Source organism: Capricornis sumatraensis, chromosome X (assembly GCF_032405125.1).
Source record: "Capricornis sumatraensis isolate serow.1 chromosome X, serow.2, whole genome shotgun sequence".
NCBI classification, from domain to species: Eukaryota; Metazoa; Chordata; class Mammalia; order Artiodactyla; family Bovidae; genus Capricornis; species Capricornis sumatraensis.
This window is the reverse complement of record NC_091092.1, coordinates 148134168-148159760: the sequence shown is the minus strand read 5'-3', so window position 1 is coordinate 148159760 and position 25593 is coordinate 148134168. Positions and strand designations below refer to the sequence as shown.

The window sequence follows — 25593 nt, the reverse complement described above, 5'->3', positions numbered from 1 at the left end:
AGGCAGATTCTTCACCGTCTGAGCCACCAGGGAAGACCCATCTTTTGGGGAGGCAGACACAATTACAGCCACAACGAGGTGGAATATCCAGAGCTGGAAGCCCCCCGCCCAGCCCAAGATTCACAAGAGCATCACCCTAATGTTTGCTGAGCCCAGAACACACGCAACGAGGTCAACCCAGCATCTCCACCCTGCCATTCCCAGGCCTGAAAAGAGCTTCTCCCGGCGGCTTCTTGCCTCTTCCAAACTCTTGTCTTCTCAACAACAACATTTCGGACTTTTCCTGTCCACCGTCAAGTCTATCTGCTTCTCTTCCGTGGAAGTGTTAGTCCATCAGTCGTGTCCGACTCTTTGAGACCATATGGACCACAGCCCGCCGGGCTCCTCTGTCCATGGGATTGTCCAGGCAAGAACACTGGAGTGGGTTTCCTTTCCTTCTCTTGTCCCCAGCCCAGGGATTGAACCCGAGTCTCCTGCATTGCAGGCAGATTCTCTAACCATCACATAAACTACCACAGAAAGCTCAACAGACCACTAGGTCTCCAGAACAAACAGGAATCCGGCCACCAGGAGGCCTGTCTTCCTGGGAAAACTGGGCCACAAAGCACCCTCAGGGACACACCCTGGGGTTCTGGTTTGAGGACTTCCTGTATTCAGTTAAAAAAGGCTCAAGCCAGTTCTCCTAAATCACATGAGAATGCCTCAGCCACAGACAGAGCACTCTGCACCTCCTTTATAAAAGATTCGTCAAAACCGCTGGGCAACGGGAGTGCCTTCCCAGAATCTCCGCGTCCGCAGGAGAGCCACCGTTAAGGAGAAGCTTTGCTTTGTTGCAGAGGCAGACACACACGCATTGGGTCGTCTACAGGTCTTCCCGTCAGCCACCTGGACACTCAGACTCGACCGGGGTCAGGGGGTTGACTCCGATGCACCAGCGACTTCTGTTCTGATGACTCATAAGCATGCGACTCTAGTGACCCATCCACATGGGCCCCAGACTGCCCTTCGGCTCCGTAAAAGGAAAGTCAGACACACACACACACAAAGCCAGCTGCTCCCTCTGTCCCCCATCAAACATGCCTCTACTCGTCTGGAGACACTGCTCCGGCAGTTCTGAGTTTATGGGTGCTTTCGTCCGTGCGTGGGGGCGGAGACGGGGACACGCAAGATGTTCCGAGACCATAGTAGACGGTCCTGTATCTGCTTGCCCGGGCGAGTGGACTGCAGAAGAAAGGCGGGTGTGGATGGCTGAGTTTGGAGGTGGCGAGGGGCACGGCAAGGCAGAGGAGGCGAGCATGGCAGCGGAGGCGTGATCCTGGGCTGACCACGTGGCTGGCACCCCCACCTTCCAGTGCGGTCACTGTGCTGGGATGATGGAGGGAAGGGCATCGCAAAAGGGTCACCGTGCCCGCGTGTTCAGTCGCTTCCATCGTGTCTGACTCTCTGCGACCCCGTGGACTGTAGCCCCCGTAGGCTCCTCTGTCCGTGGGGATTCTCCAGGCAACAACACTGGAGTGGGTTGCCACGCCCTCCTCCAGGGGATCTCTGCAGAGCCGGGGATGGAACCCACGTCTCCTGCATTGGTGGCTGGGTTCTTTACCCACTGAGCCACCTGGGAAGGCAGAAAAACAGTCAAAGACAAAGCCAGAGCCCGTGACAGCCGTCTCGAGGACACGATTAAATGAAGCCCCTGGGGTCATTCTCTACAGAGCTGCAAGCGGAGACGCAGATGGCCGGCGGGGCGCGGCGTGGGGTGGGTGGGCCCCGACGGCTGCAGGCAAGCGAAGGATGCCTTGAAAGCAGGCAAGTCGGGGAGGCCAGAACAGCTGTTAACTCCGAGCACAGGCTGGGCTGGGGGAGAAGGGGGGCTCAGAGGAACACAGTGCAGGCCGGAGGTGGGAACCACAGAAGAGCAGCCCCCTACTTCCCGCCAGGGATGGGGACAGACAGCCTGCCGTGGACGCCTACACGTCTGGGCCGTGGGCCAGGGTCGTACCTTTCAGTAGCAAAGAGGGTAGGAGAGCAGCTTTCCTGGTGGCTCAGTGAGAAAGACTCCACCAGCCCGTGCAGGGCAGTGAGTGAGTGAGTGAAAGCCACTCCGTCCTGTCCGACTCTTTGAGACCCCGTGGACTGTAGCCCCTCCAGGCTCCTCTGTCCATGGGATTCTCAAGGCCAGAATACTGGAGTGGGTTGCCATGCCCTTCTCCAGGGGACCTTCCCAACTCAGGGACTGAACCCGGGTCTCCCGCCTTGCAGGCAGATGCTGTACCCTATGAGCACCCAGGGAAGCCAAAGAATACTGGAGTGGATTGCCATTTCCTTCTCCCTGGACTGTGGCCCCTCCAGGCTCCTCTGTGCATGGGACTCTCCAGGCAAGAATACTGGGGTGGGTTGCCATTCACTGCTCCAGGGGACCTTCCCAACCCAGGAACTGGACCGGGTCTCCTGCACTGCAGGCAGATGCTGTACCCTATGAGCCCCCAGGGAAGCCCAAAAACACTGGAACGGGTTGCCATGCCCTCCTCAGGGGGATCTTCCCCACCCAGAGATCGAACCCACGTGTCTCGGATCTCCTGCACTGGCAGGCGGGTTCTTTACCACCACCAACACCTGGGAAGCCCAGCAGTCACGCACCTCAGCCCCCAAATCATACATCAACTAATAAAGGAAACTTGAAAGAGCGTGGGGGAGAGAGGCATGTATGCGCTGCACGCCGGGCACCATCAACTGGATGACGCCACGATACACCCACGTGACGACACTCGAGACTCCACGAGACACCCCAGAGAGGATGGGAGCGGGCAGAGGCGGGCGGGTGACTGAGGTCCCAGGAAAACCCAGGAGATGAGCGCTCTGGCGACAGCAGGCGGGGAGCCCACGTGGATGTCTTGCTGGGGCAGACAGGCACCCCTTCTCCCCGCCGACCCTGGGCAGGCACTCAGTGGGACCCTCTGTTGTAAGATGGGGAGCTTGAGGTATGTCAGGACCCGGCGGGAACACGCTCCATCCCCAGCACACACAGGAGACTCCCACGTTAGGGGGCGCGGGCGGGCAGGCAGGCGGGGACCCAGAGCCAAGGACTCACAGTTTGACCAGGAAAGGGTGGTCGACTTCCTTCAGCACCGACTTCTCGTTGTGGACGTGTTGCTCCTGCTTCAGGCGGATGATGTCGGGGATGGTCATCATCTTCAGGGCGAAGAAATGCTTGCTTGTCTTCTCCTGGACGAGCTGCACGCGGCCGAACGTCCCTGTACCTGCATGCGGAGGGCAGAGGTGGGGGACAGGCGCGCTCAGCGACCACAGCTCCCCCACCGCCGGGAACGTCAGACAACCCGGCAGGTCGGAAGACTCCATTCCCTACGAGACGCCAGGCGACAGACCCTCCTCTGCAATGGTCAAGTTAAATTTGTGCACACACACACAGCATCACTTGACTCTAGGACAAAGCTACACAGAGTCACAGCTGTGGTTCTTCCAGGAGTGAGGCACGGACGTGAGAGCTGGACCATAAGGAAGGCTGAGCGCACTTAAGCATTGATGCTTTCGGACTGTGGTGCTGGAGAAGACTCTTGAGAGTCCCTTGGACTGCAAGGAGATCCAACCAGTCCATCCTAAAGGAGACCAGTCCTGAATGTTCATTGGAAGGACTGATGGTAAAGCTGAAACTCCAAGACTTTGGCCACCTGATGCGAAGAGCTAACTCATTTGAAAAGACCCTGAAGCTGGGAAAGATTGAAGGCAGGAAGAGAAGGGGACGGCAGAGGATGAGATGGTCGGATGGCACCACTGACTCGATGGACGTGAGTGTGGATAAACTCTGGGAGTTGGTGATGGACAGGGAGGCCTAGCGTGCTGCAGTCCATGGGGTCGCAGAGAGACGGACAAGAATCAGCAGCTGAAGCACAAGAAGCGTAACTTGCCCCTGAATTATCCTTTGACAAGAGTGACTGACCATCGTTTCTGGAAATGAGTCATCCCAGAGCAAACACACACGGAGCTAAAGACAGAATGGGAAAGCACGCCAAATACATTCCTGTGACGTGTCTTTTTCTTGACACTTTTCTAAATCAGGATGAGACACAGTCAACAAACTTAGGGCGACTGAAGGGGAAGGGGTTGGGGGAGGGCTAAATGGAGAGTTTGGGATGAACAGATAACACACGAGTAGATGGGAAATGGACAAGCAAGGAGCTCCTACTGAGCCGCACAGGGAATTCTTCTCCACATCTCGTAATAACCGTGTACGGAAAGAGAATGCAAAAAGAGGAACAGATGTGTAACTGACTCACAGCTCAAATGAACACAACGCTGTAATTAACGCTTGCTGCCGTTTAGTCACTCGGCAGTGACTGCCTGACTCTTTGTGACCCCACGGACTGTAGCCCCGCCAGGCTCCTCTGCTCCTGGGGATGCTCCAGGCAAGAATACTGGAGTGGGTTGCCATGCCCTCCCTCCAAGAGATCTTCCTGACCCAGGGATCAAACCCGGGTCTCCTGAATCGCAGGCACATTCTTTACTGCCTGAGTCACCAGGGGTGGCTGTAAACCCAAGGACAGGGCCCTCATAAGACACAGAACAGGAGAGACACGGACACGGCGGAGAAGCCACGTGGAGACGGAGACAGAGACGGGAGGGAGGCGGCCACCAGCCCAGGGCCGGACGCGGGAGAGGCGGGAAGGACCCTCCCCTGGAGACTGCAGGGAGCCCAGCCCTGGGACCCCCTGACCTCAGACGTCTGGTCCCCAGGGTTCAGGGAAGATGAATGTCAGTTTCAAGCTTCCCAGTTTGGTGGAAATTTGTTCTGGCTGCACCAGGGGGTAGGAATTCCACCAAACAACGCTCGGGAATGGTCCGAGCATCCTTGTTGTTTAATCACTTAATGCTACACGTTCACGGTTTTGCACATAGAACCTAACACAACTTTAACCTTCCTCCTGTTTGAGAACAGGTCTGGACATGGAAGTGTACATGTTTCAACTGCCCCAGCGGAGCTCCGCTCAGGTCTCTGGATACGCTGATGTGGTCTCGGAAAATTTCGGGAAAATTAAAGGCCAGGGATGACGACACCACGCTCAATTGTCTTTGTCCAGATTAACGCTGATGAGGAGAAATTCGACAGAAAGACAATGAGAAATCATAAACAGAGAAGCCAGCCTCTTCTGGAAAACTGATGAACTTCGCAAAAGCTTATCAAAAGAAGCACCGTCTGCTTCTGGCTAATAAGAGCAACATTTTCTTGGCAAAGGAAACGCTGCCGAGTTTCTGGTACCCGTGGGGTAAGCCCCTGGGCGGTTCTTACTGGGAACACACCCTGGCTAGAAAGGGGAATTACTCTCAGACTTCCTAAAAGAAGAAGTTTCTCCAAAAGGGCTGCCACAGTCCACGTTCGTTTTTTATGAACTTCACTCGCACTGTACGTTCTAATTACTGGCAGGGAAAGGAGTCCTCATGTTATAAAAAAATGTTTCGAAATGTGTCTATGCATGGTACCTCACGCAGAAAATTGATACAGTAACACTTCTCTTAAGACATAAAGTCTCGCTTCCCAATACCTGTATTTTTATTTATCCTTGAGACTGCAGGAGTGAAATATGTGATGACACTCTGTTTTGTTTTTTTTTTTAGATACCTCTGACACAATTTGGAAGAAATCGCACTGGTTTTAATGGTTCCACATCATGGAGACCATCAGGGGCCTTTACTTACATGCTCACACCTTGGGTTACATTTTTTAATCCCTGAGACTGCAGGACTCAAGTAAAATCTCTGATGCCTCCGTATCTTTTTCCCGATACCTCTGACACAATTTAACTTGGAAGAATCGCACAGCCTTTGTTTTTTTTTTAATACCTTTCCATCATGGAGGCCACTAGTAGCATTTTCTTACACATTTGTCTCTTGTGTTTAAGAACGAAAAGACCCCGTCCTGAAGGACATATTCACTCTTTCATGATGGAAGTAAAACAGGAGAAATGCAAGCGTTACTCGATCAGTCGTATCCAACTCCTTACCACCCCCAACGGACTGCAGCCCACCAGGCTCCTCTGTCCGTGGGATTCTCCAGGCAAGAATTCTGGAGTGGGTTGCCATGCCCTTGATGATGAAAGGGTTAGAAACAAACCATCTGAAGACATGTTTAAAAAGAAATATTATTTCACACATAAAGGAAAAGATGATGTGAAACTACAGGATAATGATAACAACTGGTGAGTTTAGAGTCCACGCAGAAATCCCACCAAGGTAGAAGTTTACCAAAGCCTGGCTAAACGTACAAGCAGATCCTACACGTATGAATTTAATCTCCTGCGTTCTGCTGAAAAACAGGGAACTGAACCATTTGTTTCATCTGATGAGAAATCACCGTCTCTTCCTGTTTCAGACATTCAGAAGCACTGGGTGGGCGAAAAAGCTCACCCAGTTTTGAGGAAAAGTGAAAACCATTTTTCATGTTCATCAAGAGTTTTACGGAACAATGGCTTTGCGAGGCACACGGACTGTTTTTGGCCAAACCCAATAGCACTGGTTCCTTGAAAATGACCTAGTTCATGCTTCAAACGGGCTTCTCTGGTGGTTCAGACAGTCCAGAATCTGTCTTCAATGCGGGAGACCCGGGTTCGATCCGTGGGTTGGGAAGATCCCCTGGAGAAGGAAATGGCAACCCACTCCAGCCTTCTTGGCTGGAGAATCCCATGGACAGAGGAGCCTGGTGGGCTACAGTCCATGGGGTCGGAAAGAGTCGGACACGACTGAATGACGGAGCACACCCACACACACAGATGATACAGAAAACAGATAATGAACAAGGACCTGCTGGACGGCACAGGGACCTCTGCTCAATCCTCTGTAATAACCTGATGGTCACCAGGGGGAAGGATGGGGGAAGGGATAGTCAGGGAGTCTGGGATGGACATGGACACACTGCTGTGTTTAACATGGAGAACCAGCGAGGACCTGCTGGACAGCACAGGGACCTCTGCTCAATCCTCTGTAATAACCTTATGGTTCTCAGTGGGGAGGATGGGGGAAGGGGTAGTCAGGGAGTGTGGGATGGACATGGACACACTGCTGTGTTTAACATGGAGAACCAGCGAGGACCTGCTGGACAGCACAGGGAACTCTGCTCAGTGTCACGTGGCCGCCTGGCTGGGGGGGAGTTTGGGGGAGAGTGGGTACATGTGTATGGATGGCTGAGTCCCTTTGCTGTCCACCTGAAACCATCACACTGTTAATCGGCTATACTCCAGCATAAAATAAAAAAGATTAAGAAACACAGAATAAAATTTGGCTTTCGGAAATTATGGCTGCAAACCAGTAGCAACTCCTGTTTCACTGGGGGCGGGGGAACCTTCAGGAGTTCTGCAAAGAATGTGTGCTAACTTTGAATAAACTTAAAATCATGGAACTGGACCCTTCGAACAGGTGAATTTTACTGATTTGGATATCATCTCTTAATAAGCAAAATCTACCCTCAAAAAAATGTATGATTTGGATAAAGTTATGAAGTGTTGTTTTTTTTTTAAGCTTGGAATCTTCAGCTTCAAAGATTAGCTGAATAAGCTGGACACAGTTCAGCTGGGCGCTGGGTGGGGCAGACGGCCCTCGTGAGTCCACTCGTCTAGACAGGCTTTCAAAAAACAAAAACCAGTCATTCCCTCAAAATGCTGCGGGAGTGAAGCGGCATTCCATTGCACAGTCAACTCCTTCATTCTGTAAGATACTTATTTTTAAAAGACAAAAATAGAACAGATACTTCAGCACCCACCCAATTCTTCTAGTTACAGGCTATTAAAGTTACGCTGTCTCCTATCAAAGATACAAAGTGTACCATCACAAAAGAAAACCAGGAACACGGGAAGCTGCCAGCCCAACTCCCACTGCTAACAAATGTGAGACAAGGAGATGCCTCGAATTCCTGGTCTTGCCCTGGGCTCCCTGAGAGAAGATAGGAGCCGCTCTGAACCTCGCCTGGTAACTCTTGACCCAGAGGCAAAGGTTGGTCTCTGTAATTTGATAACACAAGCTGGCCACTTTAAAAGTCGAAGCCGTAAACTCCATCCAGGGTGGAAATGTGACAATGTCATATGGTCCGTGCTTTCTTTGTCGAGTCCGACTCTTTACAACCCCGTGGACTGCAGCCCACCAGGCTCCTCTGTCCATGGGATTCTCCAGGCAAGAAGACTGGAGTGGGTTGCCATTTTCTCCTCCAGGGGAGCTCCCCGACCCAGGGATCGAACCCAGGTCTCTCGCATTGCAGGCAGATTCTTTATCAACTCAGTCACTAGGGAAGCCCTCCTGGAAGCTAGACTTACATTTGGCTGTGCTGTGTCTCAGTTTGAACAGACAGTATGTGTAGTCACGGCATGTGGGATGTAGTTAGCTGACCAGGGACGGAACCTGTGTCCCCCTGCACTGGGAGGGTGGAGTCTTTAACACTGCACCACCAGGGATGTCCCAAGACACTGTCTTTGGAGGAAGCCAGTCCTAAAGGAAATCAGTCCAAAATATTCATTGGAAGGACTGAAGCTGAAACTCCAATCCTTTGGCTGCCTGATGCAAAGAACTGACTCATTGGAAAAGACCCTGACGCTGGGAAAGATTGAAGGCAGGAGGAGAAGGGGACAACAGGGGATGAAATGGTTGCATGGCATCACCGACTCGATGGACATGAGTTTGAGTAAACTCCGGGAGTTGGTGATGGACAGGGACGCCTGGCGTGCTGCGGTCCGTGAGGTCGCAGAGAGTCGGACACGACTGAGCGACTGAAGTCTGCGGTGGAAACTGGGGAGGAGGGCGAAGATTGGGGCTTGCGGTCCAGTTGAAATGAACGCTGGTGACAGCCACAGACAAGAGCTGAGATTCAAGGGGGCGGAGGAAACGGGGGCAGAGAAGGGCCTGCCTTTCAAAAGCCTTCCACCAAGTTCTTTGGGAGAGGCAGGTTCCAGGAAGTCATGGGGCAGACAGAGGGGAAGTGGCCTGGCTGATCTGAGCTCTGGTGTGTTTTCAGTTTGTTTCAGAGCTTTCCCTGTGGCCACAGAAGGCAGCAGGAAGAACCGAAAAAGAGGGGCTGGCAAACTCAAAGAGAAGAGAAAATGCTGCTTGGGGACGGGCGGGGATGGGGCTGGCAGAGGCCGGAAGAGCAGGGAGGACCACAGTGGGTGGTGAAGCATCTGCGAGGGTCCTCCCGGTCCCCCCGCAGGTGTCCAGAGGGGTCTGCGGAGTTGCTTTGTTTTGGGGAGAAGCTGGCGACAAGTTCCGTGCTGGAGCCTCCGGACAAGCAGAGGATGTGGGATACGGTGGCTGGAAGGCTGTTGGTCCCCGAAACAAGATTCCTGTCTGCCTGCAACCTGTCTTTTTTTTTTTTTTTTTTTTTAAATACTCATTTATTTTAATTTGGCTCAGCTGGTAGAGAATCCGCGTGCCATGCGGGAGACCCGGGTTCAATCCCAGGGTGGGGAAGATCCCCTGGAGGAGGGAAGGGCAACCCACTCCAGTATTCTTGCCTGGAGAATCCCATGGACAGAGGAGCCTGGTGGGGCTACAGCTCATGGGGTCCAGAGAGTCGGACGTGACTGAATGACTAACACACACTCTTTTAATTTACTTGCCCGAAACCTGGTCTCAGCTGCTGCATGTGGCAACTACTTCCCTGACCAGGGGTCAAACCCAGGCCTCCTGTGCTGGGAGCGTGGACTCTTAGCCACTGGACCGCCCAGGAAGTCCCCACCCAGAACTTTAGAATGCGGAGTTACTTGGAAAGAAAGTATTTGCAGAAGTGATGGACTGAAGGGTCGGAGATGAGGTTCCTCCTGGATGGGGGTGGCCCTAAACCCCATGACAGGGTCCTCCTAAGACACACAAGAGGAGAGACACGGACGCAGCGGAGAAGCCACGTGGAGACGGAGAGGCGGCCACCAGCCCAGGGATAGACGCCTGGAGCCCCCAGAAGCCACAAGAGGCGGGAAGGACCCTCCCCTGGAGCCTCTGCAGGGAGCCCAGCCCTGGGACACTCTGACCTCAGATGTCTGATCCCCAGGAGTCGGGGTGTCTGGTCCTTGGGACTCAGGGTGTGGGGAGGGGGGATGGATGTCTGTAGTTTGAAGCCCCAGGTTTCGTCTGTTACCATAGATGCTGGAAGGTCACGCAGGTTGCAACAGCCCCAGGGACGGACGCCTGGAGCCCCAAGAAGCGGGAAGAGGCAAGAAGAACCCTCCCCTGGAGACTCTGGACGGAGCTCAGCCCTGGGACACCTTGACCTCAGACATCTGGTCTCCAGGGCTGGGGGAGGATGGGTGGGTGTGGTTTGAAGCCACCTGGTTAGTAATGGTTTACTGTAACAACAGCTCCAGGAAGCCAACACAGGGGACCCCTGGACGTTCACGGGGACGGACACCCAGCAAGCACCACCTTGGGGACACCCCCTCAAGCCCACAGCAGAAAGCTGTAGACGAAAGCGGCGCCTATGGGAGCCCCCAGCTCCAGAACGATAACAAAATTCACCAGGATGAATGAGACCCTCCCTCCTCTGTCATGTCCAGCCAGCCTGTCGAAAACTGTTACTAATTGCCACTTCCTGCCTTTGTTCATCAACACAGCATCTTGTCAAACTGCTCTGAAAATGGGACTCAAAGTGAGACTTGTTAAAAAAAAAATTCCTCTCAAGTTCCCCTCTTGGTTTTTATCATCTCTTAGGTTCCCTGAATTCTTCGTCCGTTCCGAGATCTCAAGCCTTCTGCTGTCTTCATATCTCGGACAGTCGTCAACATACCGATCACAGTTAGGTTGCTTGTCTTCTCCTGTTAAGGAGGCGAGAAAAAGGACTTCCCTGGTGTTTCACCGGTTGAGACGTCGCCTTCTAACATGCAGGTTTGATCCCTGGTCAGGGAACTAAGAGTGAAAAAGCTGGCTTAAAAGCCAACATTCAAAAAACTAAGATCACGGATTCCGGTCCCATCACTTCCTAGCAAATACAAGGGGAAACAATGGAAATAGCGGCTGATTTTATTTTCTTGGGGCCTGAAACCATTGTGGACGCTGAATGCACCCATGAAATTAAAAGACACTTGCTCTTTGGAAGGAAAGCTAAGACCAACCTAGACAGCGTATTAAAAAGCAGAGACATTACTTTGCCAACAAAGATCTGTCTAGTCAGAGCTGTGGTTTTCCAGTGGTCATGTACGGATGTGAGAATTGGACTATAAAGAAAGCCGAGCGCAGAAGAATTGATGCCTTTGAACTGTGGTGTTGGAGAAGACTCTTGAGAGTCCCTTGGACTGCAAGGAGATCCAACCAGTCCATCCTAAAGGAGATCAGTCCTGAATATTCATTAGAAGGACTGATGCTGAAGCTGAAACTCCAACACTTTGGCCACTTGATGCATAGAACTAACTCATTTGAAAAGACCCTGGTGCTGAAAGATTGAGGGCAGGAGGAGAAGGGGACAACGGAGGATGAGATGGTTGGGTGGCATCACCAACTCGATAGAGTGAGTTTGAGCAAGCTCCGGGAGATGGTGATGGACAGGGAGGCCTGGCGTGCTGCAGTCCATGGGGTTGCAGTTTGTCAGACCCTCGTTAACAACTAAACAACAACTGCAGGGAACCAGATGCCACGTGACTAGGAGCTCGCATGCCAGAACTAAGACCTGGTGCAGTCAGATAAATACATCAATGAGGGATTTTTTTTTAAAGATGCTGAAGCATATTAAACAATAAAGTCCCCCATGACCCCAGACTAGGGTAAGCACCCAGCCTTCCTTTTTGCCCAATGCACGCAAACCGTGTTCTGGGCAAGCCCACGGGATCCGTGCATCTGTGAGGAAAGACAAACAGTGGTGTGTCTCCAAACGCCCCCGGCCCGAGGCTGGCCCGGCTGGAGCCGGAGAACGCAGTCATCACCCAGGACACACACACTGTTCTGCAAGCCCAGGCACGGCGGGTCGGTGCGGAGTCTGGACACGCCAGAGATCCGTTTTCAAAGGGCGACGCCACGCCAAGCCACCTGGGAAAGTCAAGTTCAACGCCGGCAACAAATAAAAAGCCGCTGAAAGATGACATCTCCGTTCCTCAAGTTTACCGAAAGTACGTGCTGTTCGCTCAGTCGTGTCTGACTCTTTGCGACCCTGGGGACTGTAGCCCCACCAGGCTCCTCTGTCCATGGGATTCTCCAAGCAAGAATCCTGGAGTGGGCTGCCAGGCCCTTCTCCAGGGGATCTTCCCCACCCAGGGATTGAGCCCAGGTCTCCTGCGTGGCAGGTGGATATGTTACCCCTAGGACCACCCCAGCCATTCCTCAAGAGTCCTAATAAAAGCTGGTCACTCCGTCTCCACAGCCCGCCTGTCAATCTGCCTTCCTTCAATAATCCACCTGCTCTCAGTGTGGCTGGGTGGTTCCTGGGCTGGGCTGCCATCATTCACTGGCGTCTTTTCTGGGCTGCGAATGCAGCAGCCTGGAATCCCGACCCTGAGAGGTCACACTGCTTCCGAACTAAGACGTTCTGAAGGGATAAATACAAACCACCTTCCAAGGCAGGTTTGGGACTGTCTACCTGGGAACTTCCCTGGTGGCTCAGCCGGGAAAGAATCCGCCTGCGATGCGGGAGACTGGGATTCGATCCCTGGGTTGGAAAGATCCCCCTGGAGAAGGGAAAGGCTACCCACTCCAGTATTCTGGCCTGGAGAATTCCATGGACTGTACAGTCCATGGGGTTGCAAAGAGGCAGACATGACTGGGCAACTTTCACACACACACACACACACCTGGGAACTACCTTCGAGCTGACTCAACAGTCAAGCCAGGCACTGAGTCCCAGAACAGAGCATGGGTTTCCCGTCCTAAGAGGCAGTGGGCCTCAGCTTTCATCCAGTTATTTGTCAACATGCAAAGAACCGGAGTGTTTTCAACAGCCAGAAGGGTCCCCCCTTCCCGGCCCTTGGCCAGAAACCTTCCTACGTAGACGGGTGTGTGTGCTCCAACTCATGTGGGCAAAAAGAAGAACCCACGAAATCGCTGGACAATTAAAAGCAACCGCTTTCTTCCTGCACAAAGGCAGACCTTACCCAGGAGGTTGAGAGCCAAGTGCACCCAACCGCACACCCAACCGTGAACAGCATCCCAGGGGCTAGACGGCGACCCTAAGGGCGATGTCAAAAGCAGTCGTCCCGGGCATTTTTACTTTTGCTTTTAAAGGAAACCAGGCCAATTGTCCCGAAATGGACACCTCTTAGAAACAGGCTTCTGGGAGAACACTATGAAGAGTCCTTAAAAAAAAAACTAGGAATACCACAACTGAGTCAACACAATACCCCAAAATCTGTTATCAAAAAAAAAGCTAAGTAACCTTTTGGAGGATCAAGTAAATGAACATCTTTGTGAGTAAAATCACATCCCAACAGGAACTATTTTCATTCAAGCATCCACATAACCCTCTGACTCCTTGGTGGAGTTTTTTTTTTTTTTTTTTAAATAACGGGTAAATTTGCTAATTTTTTTTTTTTTTAATGAAGGTGTTAAGGATAAATGGAAACTGTCACTCAAGTAGAATTTCCAAAAAATGAAACTGTAGTTTCCCACGTTAAACACAGCAGTGTGTCCATGTCCATCCCAAACTCCCTGACTATCCCTTCCCCCTGGAAACCATAAGGTTATTATAGAGTATGGAGCGGAGTTCCCTGTGTTATACAAAAGGTCCTGAGGCGAAGAGCTGACTCACTGGAAGAGACCCTGATGCTGGGGAAGATTGAGGGCAGGAGGAGAAGGGGATGACAGAGGATGAGATGGCTGGATGGCATCACCGACTCGATGGACATGAGTTTGAGCAAGCTCCAGGAGTTGGTGATGGACAGGGAGGCCTGGCGGGCTGCAGTCCACGGGGTCGCAGAGTCAGACACGACTGAGCGACTGAACTGAACTGATGTTGGTGAGAAGTTTTCAACCTGAACTAAATAACTTTTTTTTTTTTGAGGGGGAAGGAATTGCTCCCAAACATAAGCTGGTTCACAATCCACCTCTTCCCTGCTTCCTGCAAGGCCCAGGGCTAAGCACGCGCGCGTGCATGTGTGCACACACACACACACACACACACACCCGCAGAGCCCTGCTTCCATCTGTCCCTCACTCAGACTCTGGGCGCCCTCACCACTACAAAGGCCGGCTTTCTCTGCAGCCGAGCCCCGCTGGCCACACCCAGCCTCCCATGTGCTGGCCCCTTTGTTCCAAGGAGAGGCTCCCCAGAGAAGGAGCCAGCGGGGTGAAGCCATCCGTTCACGTCATCGTCCGCCTTTTCACAGGAACCCCAGGGAGGCTTCCCTCCAAAGCCCTCCCCCGCGATGAGCTGCCTCATCAAGCAAGTGTCCACACGAACCATCTGGAGAGAACTCAGAGAGCAGCAGAAACCAGCAACACGGAACTGAACCCCATTTCTCATACAAGGTTAACAAGCACACTGTGTTTCCTTCCTGACCACCTGCCCAGTCCCCCGGCTCTTGGACAGAGATGCACTTGAAGTGAAGTATTTCATCTGCTGGCTGACTCGCCACTAGACTTTATTGGTGCTTCTCTCTTGGGTATGCCTTCGGAAAACAGGTGTGGACTCACCTATGTTAATGTACTGTTTGCAGATTATCAGACAAAGTCAAGCTGATCATTCCTCACCTCATACTTAGAAATGTCTCTTCAGTTCAGTTCAGTCACTCAGTCCGACTCTGCGACCCCGTGGACTGCAGCACGCCAGGCCTCCCTGTCCATCACCAGCTCCCCGTCCATCACACACTCATGTCCATCGTGTCGGTGATGCCATCCAGCCATCTCATCCTCTATCGTCCCCTTCTCCTCCTGCCTTCCATCTTTCCCAGCATCAGGGTCTTTTCCAGTGAGTCAGCTCTCCGCATCAGGTGGCCAAAGGATTGGAGCTTCAGCTTCAGGAATTTAGCAAAAAAAAAAATGCAGCATTCTGTCTACCCAATCCACCAAAGCGTCGGAGATCCCAGCCCTGAAATGTGGGGGAGGCTATTTCTGCAATTCAGAGTAGCTCACAAGCATTCATTAATTTCCCTTGTGACTCAGACCATAAAGGATCCACCTGCAAAGGCAGGAGACTGGGGTTCGATCCCTGGGTCGGGAAGATCCCCTGGAGAAGGGAATGCCTGGAGAAACCCATGGACAGAGGAGCCTGGTGGGCCATAGTCCAGGAGGTCGGAAAGAGTGAGACACGACTGAAGTACTGACACAGAAATACAGAAGTATCTGTAGTGTTGGTTTTGTTATTCTTTGAAGGGTAACCTCAGAAAAACAAAAACAGCCTACCAAGTCTGCCGATGGACATGAGTTTAGTAAACTCAGGGAGACACTGAACGACTGGGAAGCCTGCGGTGCTGTAGTCCATGGGGTCAGACAGGACTTCCCGACTGAACAAAGCTTACCCCAAAAAAGGGAAGTAAATGGACTCGTGATGTTCAACCGAGCGACACTCTAAAGGCTCCTCGCGAAAAAGCCTCCCCTCCATCACCCGCGTCTCCGCCGCCCAGGTGGATATGGATACGAGCGCAGTTTCTGGGATTCCACACGGCTGCCCGCCCGACCTCCCCGCTCGGAGACCAGTGGCTCAGAGCTGCGTGTCTAAAGGCGCATCCCGGAGCCAGAAGCTCCTCCTCGAAGGGAAGGTTTTGCGTCTTATCCAGGAGCAGTCCTGGGGCTGGGGCCCTCCTGTAACATTCAGAACTGGTTCTGCTTGTCCAGCACCAGGAAACAGCCTGCCTGGTGGAGGTGGCAATTAGTGGTGGACACTCCGATACAGCCTGACAGCCTCACATGGTCATGAATACCTTCCCCCCTGGGCACACGTGCCCACCTCCAGCCCCATCTTTTGGTCTTTCCCATTCGTCGTAAGGAAGAGCTTTTCTTTTTTTTTTTTTTTAAGTATTTATTTATTTGGCTGCGAAGGGTCTTAAACTGTCCCAAGACTTTCCCCAGTGGCTCAGATGGTGAAAAATCTGCCTGCGAATCGGGAGACTCAGGTTCGATTTCTGGCTTGGGACGATCCCCTGGAGGAGGGCATGGCAACCCACTCCGGGATTCTTGCCTGGGGAATCCCGCAGAGGAGCCCAGTGGGCTACAGTCCAGGGGGCTGCAAAGAGTTGCTTGCCACTGAGTGACGAACACTCTCACTTTTGCAAAAGAGTCGGACACGATTCACCATCCTGGTGGGACGGTAAATGGAGATGAGACCTCTAAGGAGTAAGCATGTCCTTAGGGTGGAGCTCTAATCCAGGAGAGCCTGTCTACATGTCCTCAGGAGAGGAGACCCCAGAGATGACACTTCCTTCTTCTCTCTGTCTCTCACCGCAAACCCCAATCAGCTCACATCCTGAGCGTCTGGGGAGGACACCCCGAAACGCCCTGGTCATCTCACTTTCCTCCCAGAGACCTCTGTGAAAAATCCAGGGAGATGCTTGTGGTCTTCCCTGAGACCGGAGCTCCCAAAAAAGTGAGCCTTGCTTTTTCCCAGTATTGACTGGTTCTTCCCGGCAAGAAAAAGCACTTGCAGTTTCAACGAAAGGAGGACAAAGGGAAACGTTTTCGAATGCTCTGAGGGTGGTGACATGTGGGTGTCTAAAAAAAAAACAACTTGGGGAAAATACCAGGAAAGCCCCACAGCGTGATGCCCAAAGCGAATGAGGAAGGTTTCCTGAGAATCGCGAATGTGGCTTTTTTTTTTTTTTTTTCCTTTTCTCTTCTCTCCCCAACAGGAAGGACAAGATGGGTACAAGGGTCAAGTGACCCAGGGAGGGGATGGTCACGCCTGGGTCACAGACTGTTCTGGCCCTTACCTTAGAGACGGACTTGACCTCCTCGGTGGTCCCCACCCGAGAAGCAAGGCTGACATCAGCATCACCCACCGTGTCCTGATGTACATGGATGACCCAGGAGGGGGTCAAGGAGGCTTTGTCCCCAGCCCCAGGGGGACAGGTGTTCTCCCGGGAGGATTCTGCGGCTGCTGCTGCTGCTAAGTCGCTTCAGTTGTGTCCGACTCTGTGCGACCCCATAGACGCCAGCCCACCAGGCTCCCCCGTCCCTGAGATTCTCCAGGCAAGAACACTGGAGTGGGCTGCCATGTCCTTCTCCAATGCATGGAAGTGAAAGTGAAGTCGCTCAGTCGTGTCCGACCCTCAGCGACCCCATGGACTGCAGCCTTCCAGGCTCCCTCATCCATGGGATTTTCCAGGCAAGAGGACTGGAGTGGGGTGCCGTCGCCTTCTCCGTGGGAGGATTCTAGGACATGGCAACTTGATGGTGTTACTGGAGACAGCCACCTGTAGCCCCAAAGGCAGGTCAACCTTTGACCTCAAGGGAAGGTAGGTCAATCCCAGTCTTACGGACTAAATGTGCACGTCCCTTCAAAACGCTCAGGCAGAAGTCCAAACACCACCCACCCACACACACACCCACCCACCCACACGGACACGTGATGGTGTCTTGAGGTGGCTCTCTGGGACGGGATGAAGCTGAGAATAATTCACGAGGAAGGGATTACCATTTTTTAGGAGACAGCTCCGAGCAAAATCCAACCACCCTGACTTTGAACTTCCAGCCTCCAGAACTGTGAGAAGCTGATCTGTGTTGCTGATAAGATACCCCATGGATGGTGTTCCTGGTGGGCCCATGCCCCACCAAGACACCAAGGTCGGCATGGATTCAAGATGGTACCCGCTGGCCTGACCACATGGGAAGCTGGTGGAGACCCTGCCCCATGGAGCTCTGCCCGGCAGTGAATGAGAGACGCCTCATCTTCTGAAGGGGCTTCCCCAGGTGGCCGTAGTGCTAAAGCATCCAGCTGCCCGTGCAGGAGACGTCAGGGACGCGGATTCGATCCCTGGGTAGGGAAGATCCCCCTGGAGAAGTAAACAGCAACCCACTCCAGCATTCTTGCCATGGAAAGAGATAGCCTGGCGGGCTACAGTCCACGGGGTCACAAAGAGTCGGACACGACTGAGTGACGGGCGTTCTGGCTTCAGACATCTTCTGTGTGGGATAACAATAACCTTGGAAAACACGCATCTGACATGGAACCAGGGGTCCTCGACCTCCAAGGATTTTAGGCCAACCCATTATTCACAGACCAAGCTCCAAAGTCATGAAGAAAGCAACTCTGCAGTCCTCTCTGGGAGTTGTATGAGCTTCCCGGGGCGCCTACAATGTGGGGGCTTAACAACCACACAATCCACCCTCCCCCAGCCCTGGAGACCAGACGTCTGAGGTCAGGGGGTCCCAGGGCTGGGCTCCCTGCAGAGGCTCCAGGGGAGGGTCCTCCCCGCCTCTTCCAGCCTCCGGGGGCTCCAGGCGTGCGTCCCTGGGCTGGTGGCCGCCTCCCTCCCGTCTCTGCCTCCGCCTCCACATGGGTTCTCCTCTGCGTCCGTGTCTCTCCTCTGTGTGTCTTATAAGGACCCTGTCACTGGGGTTTAGGGCCACCCCCATCCAGGAGGAACCTCATCTCAGACCCTTCAGTTCATCACGTCTGCAGGGACCCTGTTTCAAGGTAAGGTCCCACTGTGAGGGGACGTAATTTTCGTGTGTGTCCGTGGCCGAGGGTGTAGCCTACTCAGGACCAGAGGTTTCGTGTGGCCGCACCTGTGGGTTGTTAACGCATCCCTGCCTCCGTCCTTCCGCAAGTGAGAATGACAATGCGATTGATTTTCGTTGCACATTTCTACTCCCGGATGGCCCTCCCCTCCCGAAGTTTTCTCTCCTCGGGCCAGTTTTCCTTTTCTTTCTCCCGAGCAGGGAACCATCACCTCTGCACCTCCCAGGCTTCTCTTGAAGCAAACTGTCAGTCGCTCAGTCAGGTCTGACTCTTGGCAACCCCACGGACTGTAGCCCACCGGGCTCCTCCGTCCATGGGATGCTCCAGGCAGGAATACTGGAGTGGGTTGCCATTTCCTTCTCCAGGGGAATCTTCCCGACCCAGGGATCGAAGCCGGGTCTCCTGCATCAGCAGGTGGCTTCTTTATGCGCTGAGCTACAACCCTTGGAGATGAAAAGTTTACAAAGGCCCTGCCCCGCGGAGATGGAAGCTGAGAATGCAGAGTCCTTGCGAGGATGACAACACGGAACAGGCAAAACCGTGGAGACAGACAGCAGACGGGGTTCTCAGCAGCCGGAAGAGCAAGAGATAGCTTCGGTGGGGAGTGGGGATGGCTGCGAGAGAGTCGCCTTTGCGGGGGACAAAAACGTTCTGCAACCTCACAGAGGCGAGGGTCACACAACTCTGTGAATATGCAAAAGGCCAGTGGACGGTTCCCTTGAAAACAGTTCCTTTCACGTTACATCAATGTCACTGCAGTCTTTAAAAAAGAAACAGAGCCTTCCCTGGTGGTCTAGGGGTCAAGACGTCATGCTTCCAACACGGTGGGGTACAGGTTCGATCCCTGGTCAGGGAACTAAGTTCCCACAAGCCACACAGCATGCCCAAAGAGTAAAAAAATAAATAAATAAACTTTTTTTTTTTTTAATGAGGACAAAGAGCCTACAGGACTTCTGTAAGAAGCAATATTCTTTTCTGGTCCTTTACCTAAGTTGCGAGGTTGCCGTGATGCTCCCAGGATGAAAGTATCCTCCGCACCCACGCAAGGTGAGTTAAGATTAAAAGGTGCACACAGACGGTATCGTGGCACCTGAAACCACATTCCCTCCTAACGGCAGCTCCTGTCAACACCGCCCGGACAAGGAGTCGCTTCACCAGCACGGGAGATCTCGCCCGTCGGGATTCCACCGGCCACGGAGGTTATGTTTGTGTTGTGGTTTGGGAGCAGAACGTGGGAGGGAACGTCCACGTGGGAGGGAGAGAAAGATTAGGGTCGATTCTGGGGAACCAAGAGGCGTAGCAGCTGAGAGGAAAACAATCGTAAGAGAGAAGAGTACGGGTTTAATTATTCACTACGGAAGGACTCTCAGATCGTAAGAACACACGGCTTTCTGACAGTGTGACGCTACGCTAGAACAAACAAACACACAAAAAGTCAGATGTGAGCACACTCCCGTGATCAGGGAATGAGTTACACACACACACACACACACACACACACACACACACACACCCCGTTCTCACACACTCAAAAGGGCTTCCATGAAAAGTGGGCACAGTGATCGGGGCTATGCTCTCTCAACACGATATGGAACCCATTCCAACATCCTGGTTCGTTTTCTAAAAAAAATAAAAGATAAAAAGCTTAGTATTTTATACTGGAATATAGCCGATCAACAATGTTGGGACAGTTTCAGGTGGACAGCAAAGGGGCTCAGCCGTACATACATGTGTATCCACTCTCCCCCAAACTCCCCTCCCATCCAGTCGGCCACATGACATTGAGCAGAGTTCCCTGTGCTGGACAGCAGGTCCTTGCTGGTTCTCCATGTTAAATGCAGCAGTGTGTCCATGTCCATCCCAGACTCCCTGACTATCCCTTCCCCATCCTTCCCCCTGGTGACCACAAGGTTATTACAGAGGATTGAGCAGAGTTCCCTGTGCTGGACAGCAGGTCCTTGCTGGTTCTCCATGTTAAATCCAGCAGTGTGCCCATGTCCATCCCAGACTCCCTGACTATCCCTTCCCCATCCTTCCCCCTGGTGACCACAAGGTTATTACAGAGGATTGAGCAGAGTTCCCTGTGCTGGACAGCAGGTCCTTGCTGGTTCTCCATGTTAAATCCAGCAGTGTGCCCATGTCCATCCCAGACTCCCTGACTATCCCTTCCCCATCCTTCCCCCTGGTGACCACAAGGTTATTACAGAGGATTGAGCAGAGTTCCCTGTGCTGGACAGCAGGTCCTTGCTGCTTATCTACTTTAATTAGAGCCATGTGTACAGCCAACATCCTCGTTTTGATATCATATGATAGCTAAAGAAGATGTCACAGGAGGGAAAGCTTTGTGATTGATACACGAGTCTAGGTGTGGGTTTTGGAAATCCCCTGCGCGCCTACAATTATTCCAAAACATTTCTTGCTCACGGCAAGAAATCAAGCATGGCTGCAAACCATTCCTGCTGTAACTGAGCCTGAGTTTCCCAATCCAGGAAATCGGCTTAGCCAAGATGGTACCCCACCCCACCCCCGACGCTCCAAGCCCTTTAAAAAATGCCCTTCATGGACTTCCGTGGTAGTCCAGTGGATAAGACGCCACACTCCCAATGCAGGGGGCCCAAGTTCGCTCCCTGGTCGGGGGACTAGATCCCACGAGCCACAGCTAAGACCTGGCACCACCAAATAAATAAACATTTTTAAAATAAAGAAAGAAAAATGCCCTTGGTGAGATTTTTCACCAATACAAGCTAAGCTTTCTTCCAAGCTCTTTGAATTCATGGAGAACTAGTCAACAATTCTGGACAGTTTCCCAGAGAGGGTTTATCCCGGAGCACAGAACAAGAGCATCTGATCACTGAGTGCTCACTGACTGTCCTCCTTAGTCAAGCTCTCCAAGATGTTGTCGCCTCCCCATGAACTGGGCCATCTGCTGCCAGCTGGCTTCTGAGGTCACAGTCCCTCTGCCCAGCAGCGGGGAGGCAGGGGGGCGGAGAGGGGTGTCCCACCATCTGAGAAGCCCTGGCCCCTTTTTTCTTGCTAAATCTGGCATAAGCACACCTGTGCCCCACCTGCAAAGTTCCACCTGCACTGAGAGATCAAACGTCATCACAACCATCCCTGGGGGATGGTGAGTTAGAAATTCAGTCCCACAGGTCACTCCCCCAGGGCTCAGCTCACAGGCAAAAGGAAAAGATAGAAAAAAAAAAAAAAAGTGCACTGTAAAAAAATAGAAAAGCTGACCGACGGGAGTGGCCATGCGGCCAGTTGAAAATGCCTCACTGTGTGAGGCCAGGGCTCTAATACACCCTTCAGGGTGGTGGCTCAGTTGGTAACGATTCTGCCTGCCAATGCAGGAGACCCGGGTTCAACCCCTGGGTCGGGAAGATCCCCTTGGAGAAGGGAGTGGCAACTCACTGCAGTACTCCTGCCTGGAGGATCCCCAGGGACAGAGGAGCCTGGCGGGCTACAGTCCATGAGGCTGCAGAGAGTCGGACACAACAGAGCAAGTGACCCATTCAGGCTGGGGAACGGGTCCGGCCACGCTAACTCATTCTGGAAGTTTCCGAGGGGGTGGGGCCTGTGATAATGGCTGAGAGGCTTGTGGGAGCGGTTAGTTTGTGTTTTGTGTGTGGGCTCCTTTCATGTCCTGCAGAAAGGCCTTTCTCAGCTGGAAGAGTGCACACAGACAGTTCATAGACACCAGGGGAGCCTGTCTGTGATGGGGGCTGGTGAGGCATGGGTCCGTGAGCAGTGAAAAGGGAAACTGCAGTTTCCCCGAGTGGAAACTTAGGATGAAGAGACAGCAGGCTAGTCTGGACTGCATTCTAACAGCAGGCGGCCTCTCACTTTTGTCCGGGACACCTTATGATATCAAGTTACTGGAAACTGTGACACCTCCGGAGGAGTTAGGACTTTTTCAAGCTTATTCTGAGTTTCTTAGCATCTCAGGCCGTGCCTTTAATGTTAAAAGATTCTCTCACACAAATCTTCTAACATTAAAGAAAAAGGTATTGCCAAAAGGTGATTTCAAAACAAAAAGTCAGCAGTATACCAATGGCTGATTCATGTTGAGGTTTGACAGAAAACAACAAAATTTTTTCAAGCAATTATCCTTCATTAAAAAAATAAATAAACTTTAAAAAGTCAGCAAAGCTCCGAAGTGACACACACACACACACACACCCTGGTCCCACACCTGAGCTAATCCAACATCCTGAATATGGATGACCTGGCTCTCCCTTCATACCCTTGGAACCCACAGGAAGTTATCCTTGAACACAAGCATCTTCTTCATTAAGAGAGGCAAGGAGAGCTCGTCTTACCCTACCTGGCCCCACTCCGTCCCCAGAAGCAGTGACGCTCTTATTTTTAAGGACCAGATGACTCATCGGGGCTCCCCATGCCCACCAGGCAAGCGCCCACAGTGTCCCCAGGGGACTGCAGACACTAGGCTACGTCACGGGCCGCAGTCCACCCACCTGCCCCCGGGGGGCCCCGCCAGACGCCCTGGCATCTTTCAGGAGACTGGCTTCAGTGCCCCATACAGATCCAATTGCCAGAGCTGTGTGCCAAGGGGCCGGCAGGGCCTCCACCAACTTTCCATTATTGATGTATGTTTTACAGCTAGTGGTGGGGTGGGGGGTGGTGGTGGCTGCCGCCCGCCCACCATCTGGGGTTTCTCACCTCCTCTGCTGCCCTGGAAAAAAAAAACACACACAAACACGGGCAGCTTCTTAAATCAGCCCAGCGGAGTGCCCCAGAGGGAGGATGACAGAGACAGAGAGAGAGAGAGAGAAGACAGACAAGGTGAGAGGCACAGAGAGAGTGAAAACGGGACAGAGATGAAATTGAGAGGGAGGGACAGACAGAGACAGAGAAGATGGAAGGAGCAAGAGAAGAACCGGGCAGACAGGGACAGGAGGTGAACGGCAGGACAGACGGAGGGTGCCATTCATTCACTCTATCCCAAACCAGGCTTCTTGGGGACCCCTTCCTCACTGCTGACCTCACATGGCCAAGAGGTTACAGAAAAAACGGGAAGTTTCAAGGCCACTCTGGCTGTGCCCTTTGGTCTTATGAAGCCTCAAGCATGACCCTGAACTCAGTGCTTCCTCCCTTGAAAAAGAGGGTGGTGATGGTGGTGGGTGTCAAGTTGCTAAGTCACGTCTGACTGTTTGGGGGTGACCCCATGGACTGCAGCACACCAGGCTCCCCTGATCTTCACTGGCCAACCACTCCAGTATTCTCGTCTCTCCACAACCCCACAACAATATGAAAAAGGCAAAAGAGGGACAGATAGGCACAAGGCCCTTAGCCACAAAGAGTTGTCAAGAAGTCACAGGCTGGCTTGAGCCCCCGGGGCTGAATGAAGCGGCCTTGTGGGGTTGGGACATTCTAAGCACTCAAGGGTGGACTCCAGAAACCAACATGTCTGGGGACCAAGGTGCCCAGGGACCCGGACACTTTACCTATTCAGTTGCGTAGGAGTGGTCAGGTACAAAGGTGGAGGTGGAAAGTTAGTGTTGCATTAAAAAAAAAAAAAAAAAAGAAATGCCAAGTTTCAAAGGTACACAGGAAAAGTACCACGATGTAACGAAACGTGTAGTCTGCTGTTGTCTACTTCCAATGCCGTCCACTGCCCCCCAAAACTCCACGGGCCACCCCAGATGGTCAAATGCACACAGGAAAAGAACTGCGATGTAAGGAACCTCCCCCCAGAACGCCACGGGGGCACTCCAGAATTCTAAAGTCCAAGCGGGAGCATCCTGACGCTGGACAGGGGACGGGGACCCTGACCAAGCTGGCATCGGCAGGTGTGTCTACGGACGCTGCCTGTGTGCCCAAGAGTCCCGGCCCCGGTGGGGGGCGGGGTGGGGAGGGCCCGCGCGAGACCACCAGTGTGAATTAATCCCCGGCAGGCTTTGTGACGTCGGGGTTGGGGGGGGGGGGCGGTGGTGAGGGCGGCCAGACAAGGAGATGGTTGCTGGGGGGCACCCCGCGGTGTGTATGTGTGTGGGGGGGATCTCAATAAAGAGACTTTGAAAGATCTGGAGAGTGCGCCCGCAGGTGGGGAGACGAGATCTCAAGGGGCGGGGTGGGGGAAGAGAGTTCAGAGAAGGGGATGGTTGCTGGGGGGGGGGGGGGGGGTGTACCGGGCGGGAAATCCCCATAAAGAGACTTTGAAAGATCCTGAGAGTGCCCGCAGCTGGGGCGGCTCTTAAGGACCAAGCAGGAGAGGTCCTCTAAATCGAGGAGCGCTCGGGACGTGGGGCGCAGTCCAGACAAGGGGGAGGATGCGGGGGAGGGGGGCCTCTGGGGGGCTGGGAGGTGGGGAGAGATGTAAATAAAGAGAGTTTGGACGATCGGGAGAGAGGGAAGGCTCTCCAAGACCAGGGGCGTCGCGGGGGAGAAAGCCCTCCAAGTGTAGGGGCGCTCGGGGAGCCCCGCGTAGGCAGGCGGGGAGAGACCGCGCCAGCAGGGTGCGCCCCGGGAGCCGGTGCTGGAGGGGCGAGCGCACGCGACCCTTTTGTGTGCGGGCCCGAGTCCCCCCCGGGGGCGGCAGCGGCGCAGAGAACTCACCCACGGTGGCCCGCATGTGGAAGTCGTCCGGCCGGTAGGCGAGAGGCTCAGGCTCGGGCGCGCCCGCGGTGGGCTCCGCGGGTCCTTCTTGGGGGCCGGCGGCGTCCGCCTCGGCCAGGGCGCGCGCCTCCATGTGGAGCGCGCAGAGGTCCCGGGGAGCGCGGGGCGCGGGGAGGGGTCCGCGCGGGGCCGGGCTCCTGCGGACGCAGCCTCGGAGGGCGGCGCGGAGGCGGCGGCATCAGCCGGGCCCCGCCATGAGCGTCCCGGGAGGTGGCCGAGCACGCCGGGGACAAAGGCGCGGCGCGGCGCGGCGCTCAGTGCAGGGGCGGCTGGGGGGAGCAGCCCCCGACCTTCAGGGGCGGCGGGGGCGCGGCCCGGGCGCGCGGCGGCGGCGGCGGCGGCGGTGGCAGCGAGGCGGGGTCCCGGAGGCCGCGGGCGCCGGG

General features: G+C 53.7%; 1 protein-coding gene across 1 annotated transcript in view; it reads right to left on the bottom strand.

Moving 5' to 3' along the window:
* Positions 1–25283, bottom strand: part of PRKX (protein kinase cAMP-dependent X-linked catalytic subunit) — a 57172-nt gene extending 31889 nt beyond the window's left edge. The window contains exons 1-2 of the mRNA XM_068963341.1: positions 25151–25283; positions 3086–3254 (exon numbers count right to left, since the gene is read on the bottom strand). Coding sequence (XP_068819442.1) covers positions 3086–3254; positions 25151–25283 — 302 coding nt within the window. The remainder of the gene's footprint in view (positions 1–3085; positions 3255–25150) is intronic.
* Positions 25284–25593: the final 310 nt, after the last annotated feature.